The sequence below is a fragment of the Nycticebus coucang genome, chromosome 3, assembly GCF_027406575.1.
Source record: "Nycticebus coucang isolate mNycCou1 chromosome 3, mNycCou1.pri, whole genome shotgun sequence".
NCBI lineage: Eukaryota > Metazoa > Chordata > Mammalia > Primates > Lorisidae > Nycticebus > Nycticebus coucang.
This window is the reverse complement of record NC_069782.1, coordinates 72,792,173-72,813,595: the sequence shown is the minus strand read 5'-3', so window position 1 is coordinate 72,813,595 and position 21,423 is coordinate 72,792,173. Positions and strand designations below refer to the sequence as shown.

The following is a 21,423-nucleotide window of genomic DNA, read 5'->3' as shown; positions in this document are numbered from 1 at the left end:
TGCTCTGGCTGATCTTGAACTCCTGAGCTCAGGTGGTCCACCCACCTTGGCTTCCCAGAGTGCTAGGATTACAGGTGTTAACCACCTCTCCAAACCAGATGTCATTTTTCTGTGAGGGTTTAGAATGTGTCTGGGATCCTGCAGGGGTTAGGGAACGTACCCTATCCCTTGCCTGTGAATTCCCAAGGGGGGTACATGGAAGTTAAGTCCCATTTCTCAGACCCCCAAAGGCCTCCCTGGGTCAGTGTCTTGAGGACTTGTGTGACTGCCCTGACACCCCTGGGCTCAGGAATGAGTATCTTGAATTCTGATGGTTATTCTGGACTGGACTAATCCCAGGCTCACTTCCCAGACTGAGTAGGCACAGTAACTTGGGGTGTGGCTAGCTTGAAGTACAGTGGGCTGGTCTAGGCTTCAGTGTGGATCTGGGGGTCTTACCATGTGGCCCTAAGAAGAAGCCTGCCTCTTCCTGTGAAAACAGGGGCAACTGTCTCCGCTTCTATGGGCTGTCTGTGGGTCAGGCAGGTGTGTAAATGAAGTGGGGTGTGCACTCACATAGATAGTGGGTACTCAACAATAGGAGGTACCATCGGAACTATGGCCAAGTAGAGATGCCCATGAACCCCTTCTACGACCATTTCTATCTCACCATCTGCTGGTGGGTGTTCTCCTCAAGATCCAGATTCACCTAAGGGTCAAAGTGGGGTCCAGGGAGGGGTGTGATTGTGGTAGGATGGAATAAGGTATCTCACCTACTTACTGCTATGGGCAGGGGCCTACCATGACCACTGTCCCAGCCTGCAGCCTGGCCTACTCCAGGCCCCATCCCTCCTGGATGCTGTCCTCACTTCCTGTCCCAACAGGTTTTTTCCCCACAGCAGCCACAGGGTCTTCTGAAAATCCTGAATCAGATAATAGCTCACCCCTGCTCATACACCTTCCATAGCTCCTTATTGCTCTATAGTTCACCCCCTCATCCTGCCCCCCAAGTCCTCTTGCAGCCTCCCTACCCTCCTCTATCTCTACCTGCCCCAACCACACTGGCCTCCTCTGCTCCTGGAACTGGCCCAGAATATTACAACCTCAGGGCTTTTCACTTGTCATTCTGTCCACCAGGCAGACTGTCCCTCAGATTCTTACATGGCTAGTGTTCTGTCATCCTTGAGATCATTCTTCTTCAGAGAGGCTCTCCCGCTAGGCATAGTGGCTCACATCTATAATCCTAGCACTCTGGGAGGCCAAGGTGGGCGGATCACTTGAGCTCAGGCAGATCACTTGAGCAAGAGTGAGACCCCATATCTACTAGCCGGGTGTTGTGATGGGCGCCTATAGTCCCAGATATGTGGGAGGCTGAGGCAAAAGGATCACTTGAGCCCAAGAGTTTGAGGTTGTTATGAGCTAGAGATGCCATGACCATTCTGCCAAGGGCAACAAAGTGAGACTCTGTGTCAAAAAAAGAAAAGAAAAAAAAAAAGGCTCTCCTGAGCCCTCCGCTTGCTCCCCCGCCACACTCCACAGCTTCTCCCTGTTCAATTTCTTTTTTTAATCATTTTTATTTTATTTTATTTATTTATTTTTTTTTTTTTGTAGAGACAGAGTCTCACTTTATGGCCCTCGGTAGAGTGCCATGGCATCACACAGCTCACAGCAACCTCCAACTCCTGGGCTTAAGCAATTCTCTTGCCTCAGCCTCCCGAGTAGCTGGGACTACAGGCGCCCACCACAACGCCCAGCTATTTTTTGGTTGCAGTTCAGCCGGGGCCGGGTTTGAACCCGCCACCCTCGGTATATGGGCCCAGTGCCTTACCAACTGAGCCACAGGCACCGCCCTATTTTTTTTTATTTTTATTTTTATTATTAAATCGTAGCTGTGTACATTAATGCGATCACGGGGCACCATACACTGGTTTATTTTATTTTATTTATTTATTATTTAGTTTTTATTTTTTGTAGAGACTGAGCCTCACTCTATCGTCCTCCGTGGAGTGCTATGGCGTCACAGCTCACAGCAACCTCCAACTTAGGCGATTCTCTTGCCTCAGCCTCCCAAGTAGCTGGGACTACAGGTGCCCGCCACAATGCCCGGCTATTTTTTTGTTGTTGCAATTTGGCCGGGGCTGGGTTTGAACCTGCCACCCTTGGTCTATGGGGCCGGTGCCCTACCCACTGAGTCACAGGCGCCGCCCTATTTTATTTATTTTTTGAGACAGAATCTCACTTTGTCACCTTTGGTAGAGTGCCTCGGCATCATAGTTCACAGCTCAAACTCTTGGGCTCAAGCAATCTTGCTGCAGCCTCCCAAGTAGCTGGAACTATCGGTGAACGCCATAACATCTGGCTTTTTTTTTTTTTTTTTATGAAACAGAGATTCAAGCTGTTACCCTGGGTAGAATGCCATGGCAGCATAGCTCACAGCAACCTCCAACTCAGGCTCAAGCAATCCTTTTTCCTCAGTTTTTCTATTTTTAGTAGAGACAGGGGTCTCGATTTCTTTTCCTCAGGCTGGTCTCCACCTTATGAGCTCAAGCAATCCACCCGCCTCAGCCTCCCAGAGTGCTAGGATTACAGGCATGAGCCCAGCCAACATCTGGCTATTTTTTAGAAATGAGATCTTGCTCTTGCTCAGGCTGGTCTCCAGCTCCTGAGCGCAAGCAATCTACCCATATTGGCCTCCCAGAGTGCTAGGATTACAGGCATGAGCTACCATGTCTGGCCTTTCCTGTTCAATTTCTTTTTTTTTTTTTGAGACAGAGTCTCACTATGTCCCCCTTGGTAGAGTACCATGGCATCACAGCTCACAGTAACCTCAAACTCTTGGGCTTAAGGGATTCTCTTGCCTCAGCCTCCCAAGTAGCTGAGACTACAGGTGCCCGTCACAACGCCCGGCTATTTTTTGGTTGCAGTTATCATTGTTTAGCTGGCTCAGGCTGGGCTCAAACCCGCTAGCCTGGGTTTGTGTGGCTGGCACCGTACTCATTGAGCTACGGGCACAGAGCCAACCCTGTTCAATTTCTTGCATGCAAGCCTTAGTCCTAGACACAGTTACGTGTTTGTTGTTGCCTCCCCCACCAGATTGGGCAATGGGGGTCAGCAAACTCTACACCCTTTTCCTGTATCCCTGGCACCTGGTGGGTGCCCAGACATTTCTGGGGGAAGATAGAGCAGGGCTGGCAATAACCTAAAGGCCCATCTCAGGATCCCTGCTGGCTGCATCTTGGGGCTGCCAGGCTGAGCAGAGTCCCTTCCGGCCCAGTGCTGACAGATGTGCTAATTTCCCAAGCAGGGAGGCTTAGGCCTCTGGGAATGAATTTCTGGGCCCCCACAGGGAGATCTTTCTCTGGAACAAAGACAGGGAAACCTTGGGCCGTCCCTGCATCCACCACTGTGTCTCAGGGGACATTGCTGGGGGCTTTAGGTGGCCCTGGGCTCCAACTGGGTCTCCCCTAGTGGGTGTGCCCCACTGGGGTGGGGTAGTGGGCCTCAGCCTGCGGTGACTATGACAGAAGAAATAGTCTTCATGGCAGTTGAGGACACCTCCAGGACATGAGGTTAGCAGTGGGGTGGTCCTGTGGGTATGGTTTCCTTTAAAACTGGGTAGTAGGACCTTCAGAAGGTCAGTTCCTTGGCCTGAGAGAATCACCTGCACTGCTGTTTTTCTATGAAGATTGTTTAGAGCAGGGGTCTCAAACTAGCAGCCCATGGGCCCAATCAGGCCTTATATTTATTGTGTGAGCCCTGAAGTATGGGGAAAAAAACACTAAGGCTGGCACAGTGGGTCATGCCTGTAATCCTAGCGCTGTTTCTTCTGTTTGTTAAGCAATTGTTTGCTCATTCATTTGAGAAAGGGTTGGCTTGGCTCCCATAGCACGGCGGTGGTTACGGCACTGGCCACATGCCCTGAGGGTGGTAGGTTCGAACCTGGCTTTAGGCCAGCTAAACAACAATAACTGCAACAACAAAAAAAAATAGCCGAGCATTGTGGTGGGTGCCACCTACTTGGGAGCTGAGGCAAGAGAATCACTTAAGCCCAAGAGTTGGAGGTTGCTGTGAGCTGTGACACCATGGCACTCTACCAAGGGTGACATAGTGAGACTCTGTCAAAAAAAAAAAAGTGTGTGGGGGGTGATTGTGTGCCAGGTGCTAGGGAGACTCACTCTGTTCCTGCCATCATAGACAGGACATCCTAGTAGGGCAAGATGTTCCTCAAAGACAGCAACATAGTGAGTCCCTGTCTGTACAAAAAATAGAGAAATTAGCAGGGCATGGTGGTGGTGGCCCTGTAGTCCCAGATACTCAGGAGGCTGAGGCAAGAGGACTGCCTGAGCCCAGGAGTTTGAGGTTGCAGTGAACTATGATGATGCCACTTCACTCCAGCCTGGTAGGGCTAAAGTGCTACAAAAAGAGTTGAAGTCTACCCAGGGAAATTCTGGGGAAATCGGGTGTTTCCAGAGAGAAGGATTTCTGTAGATCCTCGTGGACATGTGTAGCAGCTCTTCAGACCTGGGCAAGCCGAGAAAGGTGTTCCAGGGAGAACACCTTGACCAGGCAAAGAGAAAGTGATAGGAAAGTGGCAATTCGCTTTGGGGCTAGTCTAGTGTATCACTTAGGTGCCCAAAAATGAGACAGAAGAAGGGCTGAGAATTTGCTGGTAGGAAAAACATTTTTTTTTTTTTTTGTAGAGACAGAGTTTCACTTTATGGCCCTAGGTAGAGTGCCATGGCATCACACAGCTCACAGCAACCTCCAACTCCTGGGCTTAAGCAATTATCTTGCCTTAGCCTCCCGAGTAGCTGGGACTACAGGCGCCTGCCACGACACCCGGCTATTTATTTTGTTGCAGTTCAGCTGGGGCTGGGTTTGAACCCGCCACGCTCGGTATATGGGGCCAGCGCCTTACGGACTGAGCCACAGGTGCTGCCCAGGAAAAACATTTTTGAGTTGGGAAGAGGTGGGTGGGCACCTAGAGAGTTTGCTGGATTCAATTGTATAAATGGGGAAACTGAGGCTCAGAAAGCATCAAGCAGTGAGTGTGTGGTAGAGTTGGAATTTGAACCCTAGACTAGTTGACTTCACAGCCCCAGCCCTGGCTTCTTACTGAGTGCCTATAGGTGGCTCCTGGGGCAGTCTTTGAGTGGCTGCCCCAGGCTTCTGCTCTCACACCAGGTACCTTTCCTCAGTGGAGCAGTCTGAGGGTGCAGGGGTCAGTCTAGAGGCAGTGACTGAGGCCTCAGTTTCCTCATGGGATGACAGAGGGCCTCTGCACAAAGGGACCCCCATGGGCCTTCTCCAGCTGGAACATTCCGGGATTTCCAGATTCAAACACTTCTCATGGCTCAGACCCCCCCCCCCCACAACCCCTAACTGGCATCTGTCCCCTGGGGGGAGTGCCAACTACCCTCAAGAAGGAAGTCATAGGGTGCGCCATTTCACTGCAAGGATTGGGCCTGCCTGTGTGTGATGGGGAACAGCATGAATTTGGGGCCCTACATGTGTTTGGGAGGGTCTACCTATTGTTGGGGGGGGGTCTGTGTGTATTGGGGATATGTATGCATTTCAGGGTGCTGTACATGTTTATGTGTCTGAGGGTCTGCATATTGTTGGGGGAGTCTGCATTTGGGGGGATCTTTGTGCCATTGGAAGTTCTACATGTGTTGTAAGTACTGTGTGTGTCTTAGGGATTGGGTATATTTGGGGGTCTAGTGTGCATTCAGATTTGTGTTTGGCCAATATTTGTGTTCAGAGAGTTATGTGGGTTTGGTGTATTGTGCACTGTGTTCTGGGGACTTTTGTGTCTGAGACGATCCATTGTTTTAGGCATCTGTGATTTTGAAGGGCTTTGTATGAGTTTGGTGGTCTCTGTGTGGGCTATGGAGGGACTATCTCTACCTCCCATTGTGTCCATACAAGGACAGAATGACTCCCAACCCTAAACACCCCTGCTTCTCAGCATCCATGAACTGGATTGCCCCTCCCAGGGTGGAGGAAGAGGTGATCCTAATGCCCTTTAGGAGGGTTCAGGGTCCAGTGACCATGGAAGCACCCTGCACTGACTGCAAAACACTTCACCCCGGGCTCAGTGAGGTGGCCCCATTTTCTGAGGCTGAGATGGCTGGCTTCAGAGGAGTCATTGCCCAAGCCCACCCTCTCTGCAAAGTCCCCAAGAGCAGATGTGGGGCTCTAGGGACTACTGTGGGCTGAACCAGGTGTGGGGGGGGGAGGCAGGGCTCCAGCTGGGGAGGGAAGGTCACAGGCAGCTGGGGTCGAGCCTCACTAGCCCTCAAGAGAGGGGAGGGAGGGTCCTGGCTTTCCAAGGGGCTCTTCCTGTTGCCTGTAATGAGGTACTTGGGGAGCAGGTGATGAAACCGCAGCCTGAGTTGCATTAGGCAAGCGGCTGGCGTGATTCGTGGAGCAGCGCCACATCCCCCCTCTGTCGCCTCCCGCGGGCCCTTACCTCCCCCTGCCACCCACCTGCCTCTCACTTCCCCTTTCCCGAGGCCTGGGTCCCCCGCTAAGCTGTGGCCTCCCTGTAGGCTCAGGGGTCTAGCAAAGTGACTCTGCAAATTGTCCCCTACCTACCTCCATTAAAGCCCCACTGGGACAGCTGAGAAAGGCAACATGACTCCTTGATCTTTCTCTCAGACCATTGCCGCAAAGTCTTTTTTTTTTTTTTTTTTTTGGTTTTTGGCCGGGGCTGGGTTTGAACCCACCACCTCTGGCATATGGGACTGGCGTCCTACTCCTTGAGCCACAGGCGCCGCCCTGCCGCAAAGTCTTTAAGGTTAGGATCCTGTGACCCATTTTATGGGGGAGGAAATGGAGTCTTGATCTGGCCAAGGGTGTCACTGTGGTAGTGCAAGATGGCATGCTGGCTCAGTGTCCCCAGTTCCAAAGCCAGGTCCCTCTTCCGTCTAACTTTTGGAAAGCAAAAAGAAAAGGTTGGCAGTCCCTCTTCTCTCCCTCCCCTATTGCCAGGAGAAGGACTCTCACCCTCATTTACAGGTGAGAAAAGTGAGTCTTCCCATATGGAGAGGCCAGTGGTGAAAGGTCAGTAGGAGGGTAAAAGAGTGGGATTCTCCTCTGTCTCTATTATTTGGGGTCTAAGAGGCCTCCCCAGGCTGGAGAATCTCAGAATGGTGTTTGTTGATTGACTTTATGACCACAGGTACTGCCTCTGCACTCCTGAGATCATTCTTGATCTTCTAAGCTCCCTCCCACCCCCTACAGTGCTCAGGCTTACTCCTTCCCTACCCTAGGCATGGCCTACCAGCACATCCTGCCCCTGTGATCACCAAATGATTAGTTCACTTTGCCACTGATCCAGTTGCCACCTCTCTCCTGGTTCAAACTCCATATCTCCTACCTGGCCACTTGCCTCAGCCTCTTCCTGCCACCTCCCTTTTGCTCGGAGACCCTGCTCCCACAGCAGCTGTGAGAAGGGGGACCTTTTTTTTTTTTTTGTAGAGACAGAGTCTCACTTTACCGCCCTCGGTAGAGTGCCATGATGTCACAGGACTCACAGCAATCTCCAGCTCTTGGGCTTCCCCAATTCTCCTGCCTCAGCCTCCCAAGCAGCTGGGACTACAGGCGCCCGCCATAACGCCCGGCTAGTTTTTGGTTGCAGTTCAGCCAGGGCTGGGTTTGAACCCGCCACCCGCGGTATATGGGGCCGGCGCTCTACTCACTGAGCCACAGGCGCCATCTGAAGGGGGAGCTTTTTAAAAACAAAACAAAAAAACCCAACAGTTCTCACTCTCTTACCCAGGCTGGAATCCAATGGCCTGATAATAGCACATTGTAATCTTAATTCCTGGGCTCAAGTTATCCTCCTACCTCAGCCAGTATAGTAGCTGGGACTACAGTGTGTGCCACCACACCTGGCTGATTTTAAAATGTTTTTAGAAATAGGATCTTGCTATGCTGCCCAGGCTGGCCTCAACCAATCCTCCTGCCTCAGCCTCTCAAAATGCTGGGATTACAGGTGTGAGCCACTGTGACCAGCCTACGACCTATCATTAAAAATACAAAAAGGGGCTGGGTGCGGTGGTTCCTGCCTGTAATCCTAGCACTCTGGGAGGCTGAGGCAGGTGGATTGCTTGAGCTCAGGAATCCAAAGACCCTGTCTCTAAAAATAGCTGGGTGTTGTGGCAAGCGCCTGTAGTCCCAGGGAAGCTTAGGCAGGAAGATCACTTGAACCCAAGAGTTTGAGGTTGCTGTGAACCATACTGCCAGAACACTCTACCAAAGGGGACAAAGTAAAACTGTCTCAAAAAAAACCAAGGATCAGGGCAGCACCTGTGGCTCAGTGAGTAGGGCGCTGGACCTATTTACCGAAGGTGATGGGTTCAAACTCAGCCCCGACCAAACTGCAACAACAACAAAAAATAGCCAGGTGTTATGGCGAGCGCCTGTAGTCCCAGCTACTTGGGAGGCTGAGGCAAGAGAATCACCTAAGCCCAAGAGCTGGAGGTTGCTGTGAGCTGTGACGCCACAGCACTCTACCAAGGGCGACAAAGTAAGACTCTGTCTCAAACCCGCCCCCAAAACCAAGGATCGTTTGAGCCCAAAAGTTTGAGGTTGCTGTGAGCAGCACTCTACCCAGGGTGACTTTGTCTCAAAAAAATAAAAAATAGTGGCTAGGGCGCCTGCCTCATACACCATGGGTGGCTGGTTTGAACCCATCCTGGGGCAGCTAAAAATAAAATAAAATAAAATAAATAAATAAAAATAAAGAAGTAAACTTCTGGGCAGCGCCTGTGGCTCAGTGAGTAGGGCGCCAGCACCATATACTGAGGGTGGTAAGTTCAAACCCGGCCCCAGCCAAACTGCAACAAAAAAATAGCTGGGCGCTGTGGTGGGCACCTGTAGTCTCAGCTACTCAGGAGGCTGAGGCAAGAGAATCGCCTAAGCCCAGGAGTTGGAGGTTGCTGTGTGCTGTGACGCCACGGCACTTTTTAGAGATTCTGTCTCTAAAAAAGTAATTAAATAAAATAAAAATAAATAATAAGAAAACAAAAGTCCCTGACAAGTGACAGAGCAAGACCTTGTCTTTAAAAGTCTCCCCCCAAATCACCTTTCTTTCTTTCTTTTTTTTTTTTTGTAGAGACAGAGTCTCACTTTACTGCCTCGGTAGAGTGCTGTGGCGTCACATGGCTCACAGCAACCTCCAGCTCTTGGACTTACGTGATTCTCTTACCTCAGCCTCCCGAGCAGCTGGGACTACAGGCGCCCGCCACAACGCCCAGCTATTTTTTCTTCATTGCAGTTTGGCCAGGGCTGGGTTTGAACCCACCACCCTCGGTATATGGGGCCGGCACCTTATCGCTGAGCCACAGGCCCCGGCCCAAAATCACCTTTCTAATCGTCTGTGGTCGTTCGGTCTTCTTAAGCTTTCTACTTCTTTTGAGGTCAACTAAAGACAAGGGTACAAAGAAAAGGTTGGGGAGGGGCTGGACTCTCAGCTTCAAATGCCTGCCCTTTCTTCCCAAGTCAGTAGGTCTACCTTTCTCTGCCTCTATGCTGGGCAGATGCCACAACTCTGTGCTCTCTGACTAGACAAGGGTGCTGGGGGATATGTGTGCAGAAGAGGCTTTCCAAGCCTCAACCTCCCCTTCATGCCTGGCACAGTCAGCATGTGCTGCCACCTCCCCCAGCAGTTCCGATCACACCAACATCTGGAGAATGGGCCACCAGGGTCTGTCTGCGGCTTCAGAGCAGGGATTTGCATGTGAGGACAAATATACATGCACACCCCAGGACCTCCGCCTCTGCATTCCTTGGCTGGCCCTTCACACCTGGTCCCGAGACAGGTCTACGCTGAGTGGCTGGATTTGCATACGCGTGTATTTCTGGGCAGGCTATCAGCTGGGGAGTCTGAGAGGAAGTTGTTGAGGGAAGCTAGAGGTAGGGGGTCAGCTGTGTCTCTCTTGACCTGTTCTACTCACCACATCTTCCTGGCTACTACCCCTGGGCCTGGTCCAGAGGGGGTTCTAGTCTAGGGGAGACAAAGCTCTGGGTATATATATCCCCAGCCCCATGGGGTGATAACTGGAGAAGGAAGATGAGGACTGTGGGAGTCCAGAGGAACGGCATAGAGGGCTTCCTGAAGGAATGGATTTTTCAAGCTGGGTTTTGATGTGTGAATAGGAGTTGGCCAGGTGAAGAAGGAGGAAAAGGGTCTTCTGGGCAGAGATATTTATCTAAGGGAGAGAGGTAGGCAGGAGCTGATTTGGGTAGTGGCATTGAATGCCAAACTGTGTGTTGGAACTTCCTTATAAGGACAGTGGGGAACCATGGAGAGTATGTAGGCAGGGAAGGCCATGATCAGAGCTATGTGTTGGGTAGATCTTGCAGGGACCAGAGTTGGGGGCTGGCTTTGGTTCTTGAGTAATGGGATGGGGGTGGTGCTTACAAAGTCATCAGGGGTCAGGAGTGTGAAATCCCCACTTAAACTCATCTGCATCTTTCAGGACTGGCACCAGAGTTGATGGAGGACCACTGGGTATTCTAGAGGATCCAAAGGACCCTCGTGTACAATGACTTAAAGTGCAAGGTATAGGCCTGGCACAGAGGGGGTCCTACCCTCAGTCTTTGCCCAGAAAGATGCAGTCCTGGCCTCCTATCCAGCTTCCTGCCACCTCCACCCGAGTCCTCAACAGTCCTGCACTCATGGAAGCCACAGACTGAGTCTTAAAATAATGAATTAAGGCCATGCCTTCTTGGTCAAAACCCTCTCATATCCATTCATCACTCTTAAACTGAAACCCAAATCCATCCCCAGAGTGCCTCGTGCCCTCCCCCCTCACTCTATCCTTGTTGCTGTTTCTCACCCCACTTCTGGGTCCTTGCACCTGCTGTTCCTCTGCTGGAACCTACTTTCTATGTCAGCTCTCAGGCCTCAGTTTGGAGAGAACCCCCTGACTTCCCAGCTGTGATCCCTGTCCTAGCCATGGTGTCTGTGTCTAAAATGGGGAGAGGCTGAGACCAAGCCAGAGGTGGGTCTTTCAGACCCAAGAAATTCAGGTCTAAGACCTGACTCGGGCTATGCTCTCATGGGACCCCAGGCGTTGGGACATTTCCGGAGTCATCTTGGCACTGGGACCTCTGGACTAGTGCACCCCTCCAATCCCCAGGGACCCATCAGGGTGGGGGCCCTCTCAGCCATGGGAATGTACCCAATTCCGGCCAGGAATTAAAATTAGCTCTGGAGGTTAAATTTAGCAAGTCTAGCCAGAGCTGAGGGGCTAGGGCTACCAGCCAGGGAGTTACATAGTTGTAATGGCTCAGACACCCAGTCCAGAGAGAGGAGAGGGTGTTCCTGGGGTCACACAGCTGGCCATATATGCCAGCCAAGATATATCACACTTCTGGGCCCCTGGGATGATGGAGGGTCCTGCCTAGACGGCTTGGGCTGGGGGTCTGGGATGCAGCAGGTGTGGCCACTCCTGGAGGAGGACCTGAATTTCTTGGGAGCTTATTGCCAGGCCATGTGACAGGCACTCAGGATGTAGTGCTTGCCCTAGGGGTCCGTTTCTCATCTCATTCACAGAACAGAAAACTGAGACCTAGGGAGAGGCCACCCACAATGAGGGCAACCCTGAGCAAGGGTCAGTGGCCAGGCTACAATGCAAGTACAGGCCCATGTGACCCTGGGGAGGCTGCTTCCCTGAAGCCTCTATCACCTGTGATGTGATGGAGGCTGGTAAATGGAGTGTGGTCACATAATTGACAGAGGGGGAACGTCCCATCTTGGTCTCAGGGGCCTGGGAAGGCTGTACAGTGTGGGGTGGATGCTACAGAACAGGAACTATGATTCCTTTGTTCTGAGAAACTCTGCATAAGGGTGACTAGGGGAGGCCTAGACACTGACATGCTGTGTTCCTTGTGGCCCAGCAGACTTTCCTTTCTTGGACCCCAGTTGGGGAAATCTGATGTTCCATTAAGGGGTGCCTAGGGTTTCTCCTGTGTCACTAAGTGGACTTGGGGTCCAAACAGGCTTGTCCAGAGCATCCCTGCCTCCTCCCACTGGAGCAGGGTGGGGGTCACTATAATTCTCTTTTCAAAAATATTTTTTCTTTCTTTCTTTTTTAAATTTTTTTAGAGACAGAGCCTCACTTTGTTGCCCTCAGTAGAGTACTATGACGTCACAGCTCACAGCAACCTCCAGCTTTTGGGCTTAGGTGATTCTCTTGCCTCAGTCTCCCAAGTAGCTGGGACTACAGGTGCCCGCCACAACCCTTAGCTATTTCTTTTTTTTTCTTGCAGTTTTTGGCCGGGGTCGGGTTTGAACCCGCCACCTCCAGTATTTAGGGCTGGTGCCCTACTCCTTTGAGTCACAGGCGCTTCCCCTCCTGCTATTTTTTTGTTGCAGTTTGGCTGGGGCTGGGTTCAAACCTTCAACCCTCGGTATATAGGGCTGGCGCCCTACTCACTGAGCCACAGGAGCTGCCCCCCCAAAATATTTTTTCTAACAGAAATAATTTAATCCTTGGAAGGGGAAAGTTGGAAAATTCAGAAAATCAGGCCAGGTGTAGTTGCTCATGCCTGTAATCCTAGCACTCTGGGAGGCTGAGGTGGATGGATCATCAGAGCTTAGGAGTTCAAGACCAGCCTGAGCAAGACCAAGACCCCCATCCGGCCAAAACTAGCCGGATGTTGTGGCCAGCACTTGTAGTCCCAGCTAACGGTAGGCTTAGATAAGAGGATCGCTTGACCCCAAGAGTTTGAGGTTGCTGTGAGCTCTGATGCCACAGTCCTTTACCCAGGGCACAGAGCGAGACTCTGTCTCAACAATAACAACAACAACAAAATAAAAACGAAGAAGAAGAAGAAGAAAGAAAAGTGTTAAAAAAAAAACTAAAAAAGGGAGGTGGGTAGAGGGAGGGGGACTGGTGGGATTACACCAGCGGTGCATCTTACAAGGGTATATGTGAAACTTGGTAAACGGTCTGTAAATCTAGTGAATGATGCCCCATGATCATATCAATGTACACAGCTATGATTTAATAAAATAAAAAAAACTAAAAAAATTAAAAATAAAAAAAAAGAAAGAAAAGGGTACATTGATCTGAAATATCCAGACCAGGCAAATTTATAGCAACAGGAATCAGATTAGTGGCTGCCAGGGCTGAGGGAGGGGGATTGAGGAATGACAGCTAATGGGGACAGAGTTTCCTTTTGGGGAAGATGAGAAGGTTATAATACTAGGTAGTGGTGGTGGCTGCATAGTATCAGCATTGTGAGTGCACTAAATGCCACTGAATTATACTTTTTTTTTTTTGGAGACAAAGTCTCACTTGTAACCCTTGGTAAAGTGCCCTGGTGTCACACCTCGCAGCAACCTCAAACTCTTGGGCTCAGTCAATTCTCTTGTCTCAACCTCCCAAGTAGCTGGGACTACAGTTACCTGTCACAACGCCTGGCTATTTTTAGAGGCAGGGTCTTGCTCTTGCTTAGGCTGGTCTCAAACCTGTTCACTCAGGCAATCCACCTGCCTAGGCCTCCCAGAGTGCTAGGATTACAGATGTGAGCCACTGCACCCGGCCCTGAATTGCTACACATGTAATCCTAGCACTCTGGGAGGCCAAGGCAGGTGGATTGCTTTAGCTCAGGAGTTTGAGACCAGCCTGACAAGAGTGAGACCCTCGTCTCTACTAAAAATAGAAAAAACTAGCCGGGTGTGGTGGCACCCAGCTACTCAGCAGGCTGAGATGAGAGGATTGCTCAATAGTTTGAGGTTGCTGTGAGCTATGCCAGCATAGCACTCTACAGGTCTAAGGCGACAGAGTGAGACTGTCTCAAAAAAACAAAACAAAACGGTTCGGTGCCTGTGTATGGGGCACCAGCCACATACACCTGAGCTGGTGGGTTCGAATCCAGCCCTGGCCCGCCAAACAACAATGATGACTGCAAAAAATAGCTGAGCGTTGTGGCGGGCTCCTGTAGTCCCAGCTACTTGGGAGGCGGAGGCAGGAGAATCTCTTGAGCCCAGGAGTTGGAGGTTGCTGTGGGCTGTGATGCCACAGCACTCTACCCAGGGCAACAGCTTGAGGTTCTGTCTCAAAAAAATAAAAAGAAAACAAGAAAAACATTAATTTCACCTTAATTTACAAAAAAAGAGGAAACTCATTCATCATCCCCTGCTTGGCAATGAGTGTTTTCTTCTAGTTTTTTTTTCCCATTCTCCATTCTCTCTCTCTCTTTTTTTTTCTTTTTTTAGAGACAGAGTCTCACTTTGTCACCCTCGGTACAGTGCCATGGTATCACACAGCTTACGGCAATCTCCAGCTCCTGAGCTCAGGGCGATTCTCTTGCCTCAGCCTCCCGAGCAGCTGGGACTACAGGTGCCCGCCACAATGCCCGGCTATTTTTTTGTTGCAATTTGGCCGGGGCCGGGTTTGAACCTGCCACCCTTGGTATATGGGGCTGGTGTCCTATCCACTGAGCCACAGGTGCCGCCCTTTTTTTCCATTCTCAATGCGATATTTTATGTTTTTTTGTAAATCAGGGTTTTTCAACTTTTTATCTCATGGCGCACTTGAACCTATAAACTTCTGCAGCACACTTAAATTATGTTGATCAAAAAAAAAGAGTAAAAGAAAAGAATATATTTACTGTGCTTTGAACTTCTTTCAAAAATAATTTAATTAATGATCTTTAAAAATTTTTGAGATACACCTAAGATCCTCTCGTGGCACACCAGTACACCTCTGCACACTGGTTGAAAATCACTGTTGTAAATAGCCCTGATCTAGCCCATGGGGGCCTGTTGTGGCATTGAGTGAGAGGCAATGCATCTAGCACGTGGACCCGGCCCCACTGCACGTCAGCTCAGCATGCATGAGCCCCTGTATGTGCCACTGTCTCAAGTCTAGCAGCGCAAGATTACTGACTCAATGACTGACTTTCTGAGCAACACTGGGTACTGGCATTGCGTGTTCCTCTGCCCTGGCCTGTGGAGGGCTTCTAGGCTGTTGCCAGTATTCACAATAGCAGCATGTATACGGCACCTCCCGAGGGCTGGCCAGATCTGAATGCCTTGTGTGGGTTAGCTCATTTTATCTCCCAACAACACTGGGAAGTGCCCACCACTATTATCTCTGCTGCATAGATAAGGAAACTGAGGCCCGGGAAGGTCAAGCTCACCTGAATTTCCATGGTTACCAGCTTGTGTTGATTTAGGCCCTAAGACGGGGCATCTATATCTTTCTTTAGCATCCTTGGTCAGCCTTCTCTTCACGTGGAATTGGTCTGAATGTGTTTACTGATCATCTGTTGCATTCTGGCCAGGTTGATGACAGAGGCTGTGGGAGTGACCCAGCCTGCCTGGGTTTTCCCCATCATCTTCCCTTTGGCGCCTATCAGGGGCAGACAGAGAATAGGTGGGAGGCTGGGGTCTTTACTCCTCCCTACTGTCCACCCATTCATGCTGTTCTCTTTCCCTCCTCTCCCAGACCAAGGTCACTCTGCCCAAGCTGGGAAACATGGGGAGAAAAAAAATCCAGATCTCACGTATTCTGGACCAAAGGAACCGACAGGTAAGTTTACTGGGTGGAATGGTGGCTGGAGGAAAGACACTTGTGGAAGGAGACACAGCCTAGGCAAAGATCATTTTGTGAAACTGCAGGGGTAGGAGGAGGTGTCAGGAGTCTGAGAAGGAGGGAGGGTTTTCTCTTTTTTTTTTTTTTTGAGGCAGAGTCTCACTTTGTCACCCTCAGTAGAGTGCCATGGTGTCACAGCTCACAGCAACCTCAAACTCTTGGGCTTAAGTGATTCTCTTGCCTCAGCTTCCCAAGTAGCTGGAACTATAGGCACCCTCCACAATGCCTGGCTATTTTTTGTTGTTGTTTTTGTTGCAGTTGTCATTGTTGTTAAGCTAGCCTGAGCCAGGTTTAAACCCGCCAGCCTTGGTGTATGTGGCCAACACCCTACCCACTGAGCTACAGGAGCCATCCACGGGTTTGCTCATTTTTATGATCATTTATTCATTTATTCTTCTTGATGACCAGAACCCCAGTCACAGGGAGATGAAACTCAACACAGATGCACCCAACTCAAAGACCTGGCCCAGAGGGAGTCACAGAATTGGGGAAGCCCAGAGAAAGAGAATGTGGGTTCTGCTTGGGAGGCCAACGAAAACTTCCCAGAGGGGAAGGAACATTTGGGTTGGGTTTTGAAGCACCAATAGGAGCTTTCCAGGTCATACATTGAGAAGGAACAGTGCAGCTAGAAAGAACATCATGCACAAAGGCATGGAATCAGGAAGCATATTTGAGGTTCAGTTTGGCCTTGCCAGCTCCCCCACTCCACCCCAAATCCTTTTCTTCTACTTCTCTCTCCCCTGCCCCTGTGGGTCCAGGTGACATTCACCAAAAGGAAATTTGGGCTGATGAAGAAGGCCTATGAGCTGAGTGTGCTCTGCGACTGTGAGATTGCTCTCATCATCTTCAACAGTGCCAACCGCCTCTTCCAGTATGCCAGCACAGACATGGACCGTGTCCTTCTGAAATACACAGAATACAGTGAGCCCCATGAGAGCCGCACCAACACCGACATCCTCGAGGTACCCCTAGGCACTCTTCCCCAGTCCTATGGAGCCCAGCACACTCTGCTCTCTCAGAACCTAGGGACTCTTGGTTTGCATAAAAGATGAGCATTGCAGTCTGGCTTTTTGCTGGTAAAAACAAATTTGGGGTCACGGAGGGCCCCTTCTAGGAACATCAGAAACATCAACCACTGTGCATTGAGGGCTATGTGCCCCTACCATGCATCATCTGATTTAATTCTGTCACCTGTTGGGTGAGTAGATGATCTTTCCCTCCTATAGGTGGGAGCATGAGGCTTGGAGGAGTTCTTGCTACCTATGAAAGTCACATAGTAAATATTCAAAGGAGGCAGAATTTGAACCTATGTGTGTCTATCCCCAGAGAGTGTGCTCTTAAATTTCTGCTGTGATAAATGGAAGCGGGGGAGAGACAGAGGGAGACAGAGAGGGAGAGAGAGATACATGGAAAGATAGAGACAGAGACACGCACACACACACACACACACACACAGAAAAAGACACATAGAAGGAGAGAAAGAAACAGAAAGACACTGAGAGAAACACACACACTGAGAGAGGGAGAAACAGAGGCACGCACAGAAAGAAAGAGACAAAGAGAGAAACAGAAGCAGAATAAAAAGCACTACAAAGGCTCAGCGCTCATAGCTCAGTGGTTAAGGCACTGGCCGCATATGCCGGCTAGCAGGTTTGAACCCAGCCTGGGCCAGCTAAACAACAACGATGACAACTACAACAGAAAAATAGCTGGGGGGCGGCACCTGTGGCTCAAACAGGTAGGGTGCCAGCTCCATATGCCGGAGGTAGTGGGTTCAAACCCAGCCCTGGCCAGAAATGGCAAAAAGAAAAAAAATAAATAAGTTAAAGAAAAATAGCTGGGTGTTGTGGTGGGTGCCTGTAGTCTCAGCTACTCGGAAGGCTGAGGCAAGAAAATCACTTGAGCCAAAGAGTTTGAGGTTGCTGTGAGCTGTGATGCCACAGCACTCAACTGAGGGCGACATAATGAGTAGACCTCAGTCAGGCCTAAGCATGTTTCTCTCTGAGCCACTGTGTCCTAGGGAGAGAAAGACTGCCATGGCCCTTATAGCAGTTGGACTCAGTCCCCTCACCTGCTGCCTAGAGTGGGCAAGATCCATTGTCCCTGTAGATAAGGATAGCTTTACCTAGTATGGGAACCTGAAGCCCCAGGGATAGAGAGGCAGAGGGCTAGGACTGCACCCAGGAGCCCCCAAAGTTGGAGGAGAAACTGGCAAAGGAGGGGCCAGGGCCCAGGAGTGTGTGGTCTGTTGCTGCAAGGGAAGGCAACTCAGGAAATCTGCGGACATTTATTAAGCAGCCACTGCATACCAGGCTCTGAGGCTGCACGTGGGGGCAGAATGTAGGTCCCCATGTCGTGCGTTGAAGCACCATGACAATGGGCCTGGGCAGTTCTGGGTGGTTCTGAGCTCTTCTTGCATGACCTGGGCAGGTCATTGGCCTCCCTAGTCCAACAGTAGGAAAGCCCTGTCCTTGCACATAGTTGGAAATTTCTGATGGTAATTCACAGGGTTTTGGTCAATGAAGTTTGACTGGAGCAGGCCATGCCTGCATTCCACCTTAGCCATAAAGCTGGGTAGGGATGGCCTCAACCCTCTTCCATAAAATGGGGTTCCCTGGCCGGGGTAGCGGGTGAAGGTCCATTGTGTTGTCTCCTATCCCCACAGACGCTGAAACGGAGGGGTGTGGGCCTTGATGGGCCAGAGCTAGAACCAGATGAGGGGCCTGAGGGGCCAGGAGAGAAGCTGCGGAGGATGGCAGGTGAAGGGGGTGACCCAGCTTTGCCCCGGCCCCGGTTCTATGTAAGTGACACTCTGCCCCACTGTGAATGCGGCCCTGCCCCACTTTCTAGGCCAGTAGTTCTCAACTTTCCTAATGCCTCCTAATGCTGCAACCCTTTAATACGGTTCCTCATGTTGTGGTGACCCCTAACCATAAAATTATTTTTGTTCCTACTTCATAACTATAATTTTGTTACTGTTATGAATTGTAATGTAAATATCTGATATTCAGGATGTATTTTCATTGTTACAAAGAGGTCAAGACCCACAGGTTGAGAACTGCTGTAGGCCATAGTTGAGGATGTTACTAAGAGAGCGACCTTCCCTCAATGAATCCTCAACAGTTAAAAAAATAAGGGGGGCGGGGCCTGTGGCTCAGGGAGTAGGGAGCTGGCCCCATATATCGGAGGTGGCAGGTTCATACCCGGCCCTGGCCAAAAAAAAAAAAAAAAAAAAAAACTGCCAAAAAAAAAAAAGGCAGGTGGTGCCTGTGGCTCAGTGGGTAGGGTGCTGGCCGTATATACTGAGGGTGACAGGTTCAAACCCGGCCCCGGCCAAACTGCAACAAAAAAATAGCCCGGCCTTGGGGCAGGTGCCTGTAGTCTCAGCTACTCTGGAGGCTGAGGCAAGAGAATGGCCTAAGCCCAGGAGTTGGAGGTTGCTGTGAGCTGTGTGATGCCACAACACTCTACCAAGGGCAATAAAGTTAAGACTGTCTCTACAAAAGAAAAAAAAAAAAAGGCTCGGCGCTTGTAGCTCAAGCAGCTAGGGTGCCAGCCACATACACCAGAGCTGGTGGGTTCAAATCCAGCCTGGTCCTGCCAAACAACAATGATAACTATAACCAAAAAATAGCCGGATGTTGTGGTGGGTGCCTGTAGTCCCAGCTACTTGGGAGGCTGAGGCAACAGGATCGCTTAAGTTTGAGGTTGCTATGAGCTGTGACAGCATGGCCCTCTACCCAGGGCGACAGCTTGAGACTCTGTCTCAAAAAAAAAAAAGAATGACCTTAGAGCCAGGGAACCTGAAATTTGGAGGCAGATCTCCACCTGGGTTGGTACCAAAGGTTGCTTGAAGAACATGCACCATGACTGGGGCTTTGAAGGATAAATTCAAGTTCAACAGACAAACAGTTTCTTCCTTAATTCTTTGATCAAACACCCCGGGCAGCACCCTCAGTGCCAACTCTATGCTGAATGAAATGCCTCAGCTCTAGACCTAGCTGTCTTGGATAGACAGCCAGACACAGCCTCCCCAGCTTGTGGGGTTAGGCCAGAGGGAGGAAGAGATAGGGAATCCAGAGGGAGGAGCAGAGAGACTTGAAAGAGGGTAGAGACTGGTCCCTGAACTCATCCAAAGTTTCTCTTTCGTACTTGACACCCCCATCTGTACTGTCCTCCTATCATTCCACCTCTCTGCCCACAGCCAGCAGCCCCTGCCATGCCCAGCCCAGACATGGTGTTTGGGGCTTTGCCCCCATCAGGCTGCGACCCCAGTGGGCTAGGGGAGGCCCTGCCTGCCCAGAGCCGCCCTTCTCCCTTCCGCCCAGCAGCCCCCAAAACTGGGGCCCCAGGTGAGCATGGGGCATAGGCCCTGGTGGGGGGCAGTGGTAGGGGTCCCAGAGGTAATTTGGATGGATTTGGCTCTGGCACTGCCTGCTGCATGCATCACCTCTAAACGGCACACTTCATTAGCTAACATGGTCTGCATGTCCTCTCACTGGGGGTCTCTTCCTCCCCAGGCCTGGCACACCCTCTCTTCTCCCCGAGTCACCTCACTAGCAAGACACCGCCCCCCCTGTACCTGGCAGCAGATGGGCGAAGGCCAGACCTTCCTGGTGGCCTGACTGGGGCCCGAGGGGGACTGAGTTCTGCGGTGAGTGAGGGAGGGGAGGGTGTGGTGGGGCTGATGGGGACAGGTAGGGTGGTGGGGGTGTGGGCTTCAGTTTCCCCTTCACCCTCTCTCTCTACAGAGAAGCCTCTATGGTGGCCTGCAGAGCCCTTGCTCTGCTGCAGCCCCAGGAACCCCGCTGGGGAACTTCCCCTTTCTCCCTGCAGGTCCCCCAGGTACGCCCCCCACCCACCCTTCCTGGGAACCTGGGACATGTCAACACACATGCCCACTGGGGGATCCATACTCTCCTACCCACCAGAACTAAAAACTGGCCCGTGGGGTGGGGTCAGGGCCTCAACCCACTCTTCCTCCACTAGACTACAGCTTGGGAGACCCTCCGCCGCCTCCTGGCTTATTGCAGACCCCCAACCTGGCCCCATGGCAGTCCTCTAGGGGAGACGGCCCCCCTGCCCCTCCCACTCTGCCCAGGTAAGTACCGGGACAGTCCCACCTGCAGAGGAGCTCCAGGTCCTCCCAAGCCCCAGCCACTGCTGACCCCTGGTGGCCACCTGCGGTACTGCGCAACCCCCTCCCAACGGTTCCTGGTGCCGGTGGGTGGCTATTTTGGAGGCCCCAAGAGGGATCGCCACCCCCTCCTTTCCCAGGGTGCTCCTACCAAGCCTCTACCCACGCTGTACTACCTCCCTGGCTTCCTTTCTTTACTCGCTGACTTCACAACTCCCTTTCTCTCTCTTCCCCTGCAGTGGGGGCCGCAGCCTGGGTGAGGAGGGCCCCCCCACTCGCGACGCCTCCCCGCTGACCCCTCCAGTCAGCATCAAGTCGGAGCGCCTCTCGCCAGCCCCCGGGGTCCTCAGCGACTTTCCCAAGACTTTCCCCTACCCACTGCTCCTCGCCCGGTCCCTCGCCGAGCCACTGAGACCTGGGCCCTCCCTGCGCCGGCTGCCCTTGACCGACAGCTGGCCTCGGTAGTGGGCACCGGGGTGGCACCAGCGCAGCCCTCTCACCGGGCAGGGCGAGGGGACATGGGGACTCAGCGTCCCTTCAGGTCTTTTCCTAAAAGACCCAACAGCTACCGCCCCCTCCCATCGTTGGGGCCTGGAGCGGGGTAGCTGGATTCGGATTCACCCTGGGAGGGTGTCTCCTTTCCTCCTTTCTGAGTGTGTATCCTCCAATAAAATACGCGTGGGATCTGTG

At 51.5% G+C, this 21,423-nt stretch overlaps 1 protein-coding gene across 7 annotated transcripts in view; it reads left to right on the top strand.

Annotated features, from left to right (window-relative positions):
• Positions 1-21,423, top strand: part of MEF2B (myocyte enhancer factor 2B) — a 27,263-nt gene extending 5,840 nt beyond the window's left edge. For 4 of the 7 annotated variants that reach the window (XM_053586562.1, XM_053586559.1, XM_053586563.1 and 1 more), the window contains exons 2-9: positions 15,450-15,533; positions 16,355-16,558; positions 18,262-18,396; positions 19,801-19,948; positions 20,117-20,250; positions 20,348-20,441; positions 20,586-20,697; positions 20,973-21,423. In XM_053586562.1, the coding sequence (XP_053442537.1) occupies positions 15,480-15,533; positions 16,355-16,558; positions 18,262-18,396; positions 19,801-19,948; positions 20,117-20,250; positions 20,348-20,441; positions 20,586-20,697; positions 20,973-21,198 (1,107 nt within the window). In that variant the 5' untranslated portion in view covers positions 15,450-15,479 and the 3' untranslated portion in view covers positions 21,199-21,423. Of the gene's footprint in view, positions 1-9,383; positions 9,405-10,061; positions 10,550-12,511; positions 12,683-15,449; positions 15,534-16,354; positions 16,559-18,261; positions 18,397-19,800; positions 19,949-20,116; positions 20,251-20,347; positions 20,442-20,585; positions 20,698-20,972 lie in introns of those variants that run through there. The other 3 variants (XM_053586564.1, XM_053586560.1, XM_053586561.1) reach the window with 3 other exon arrangements.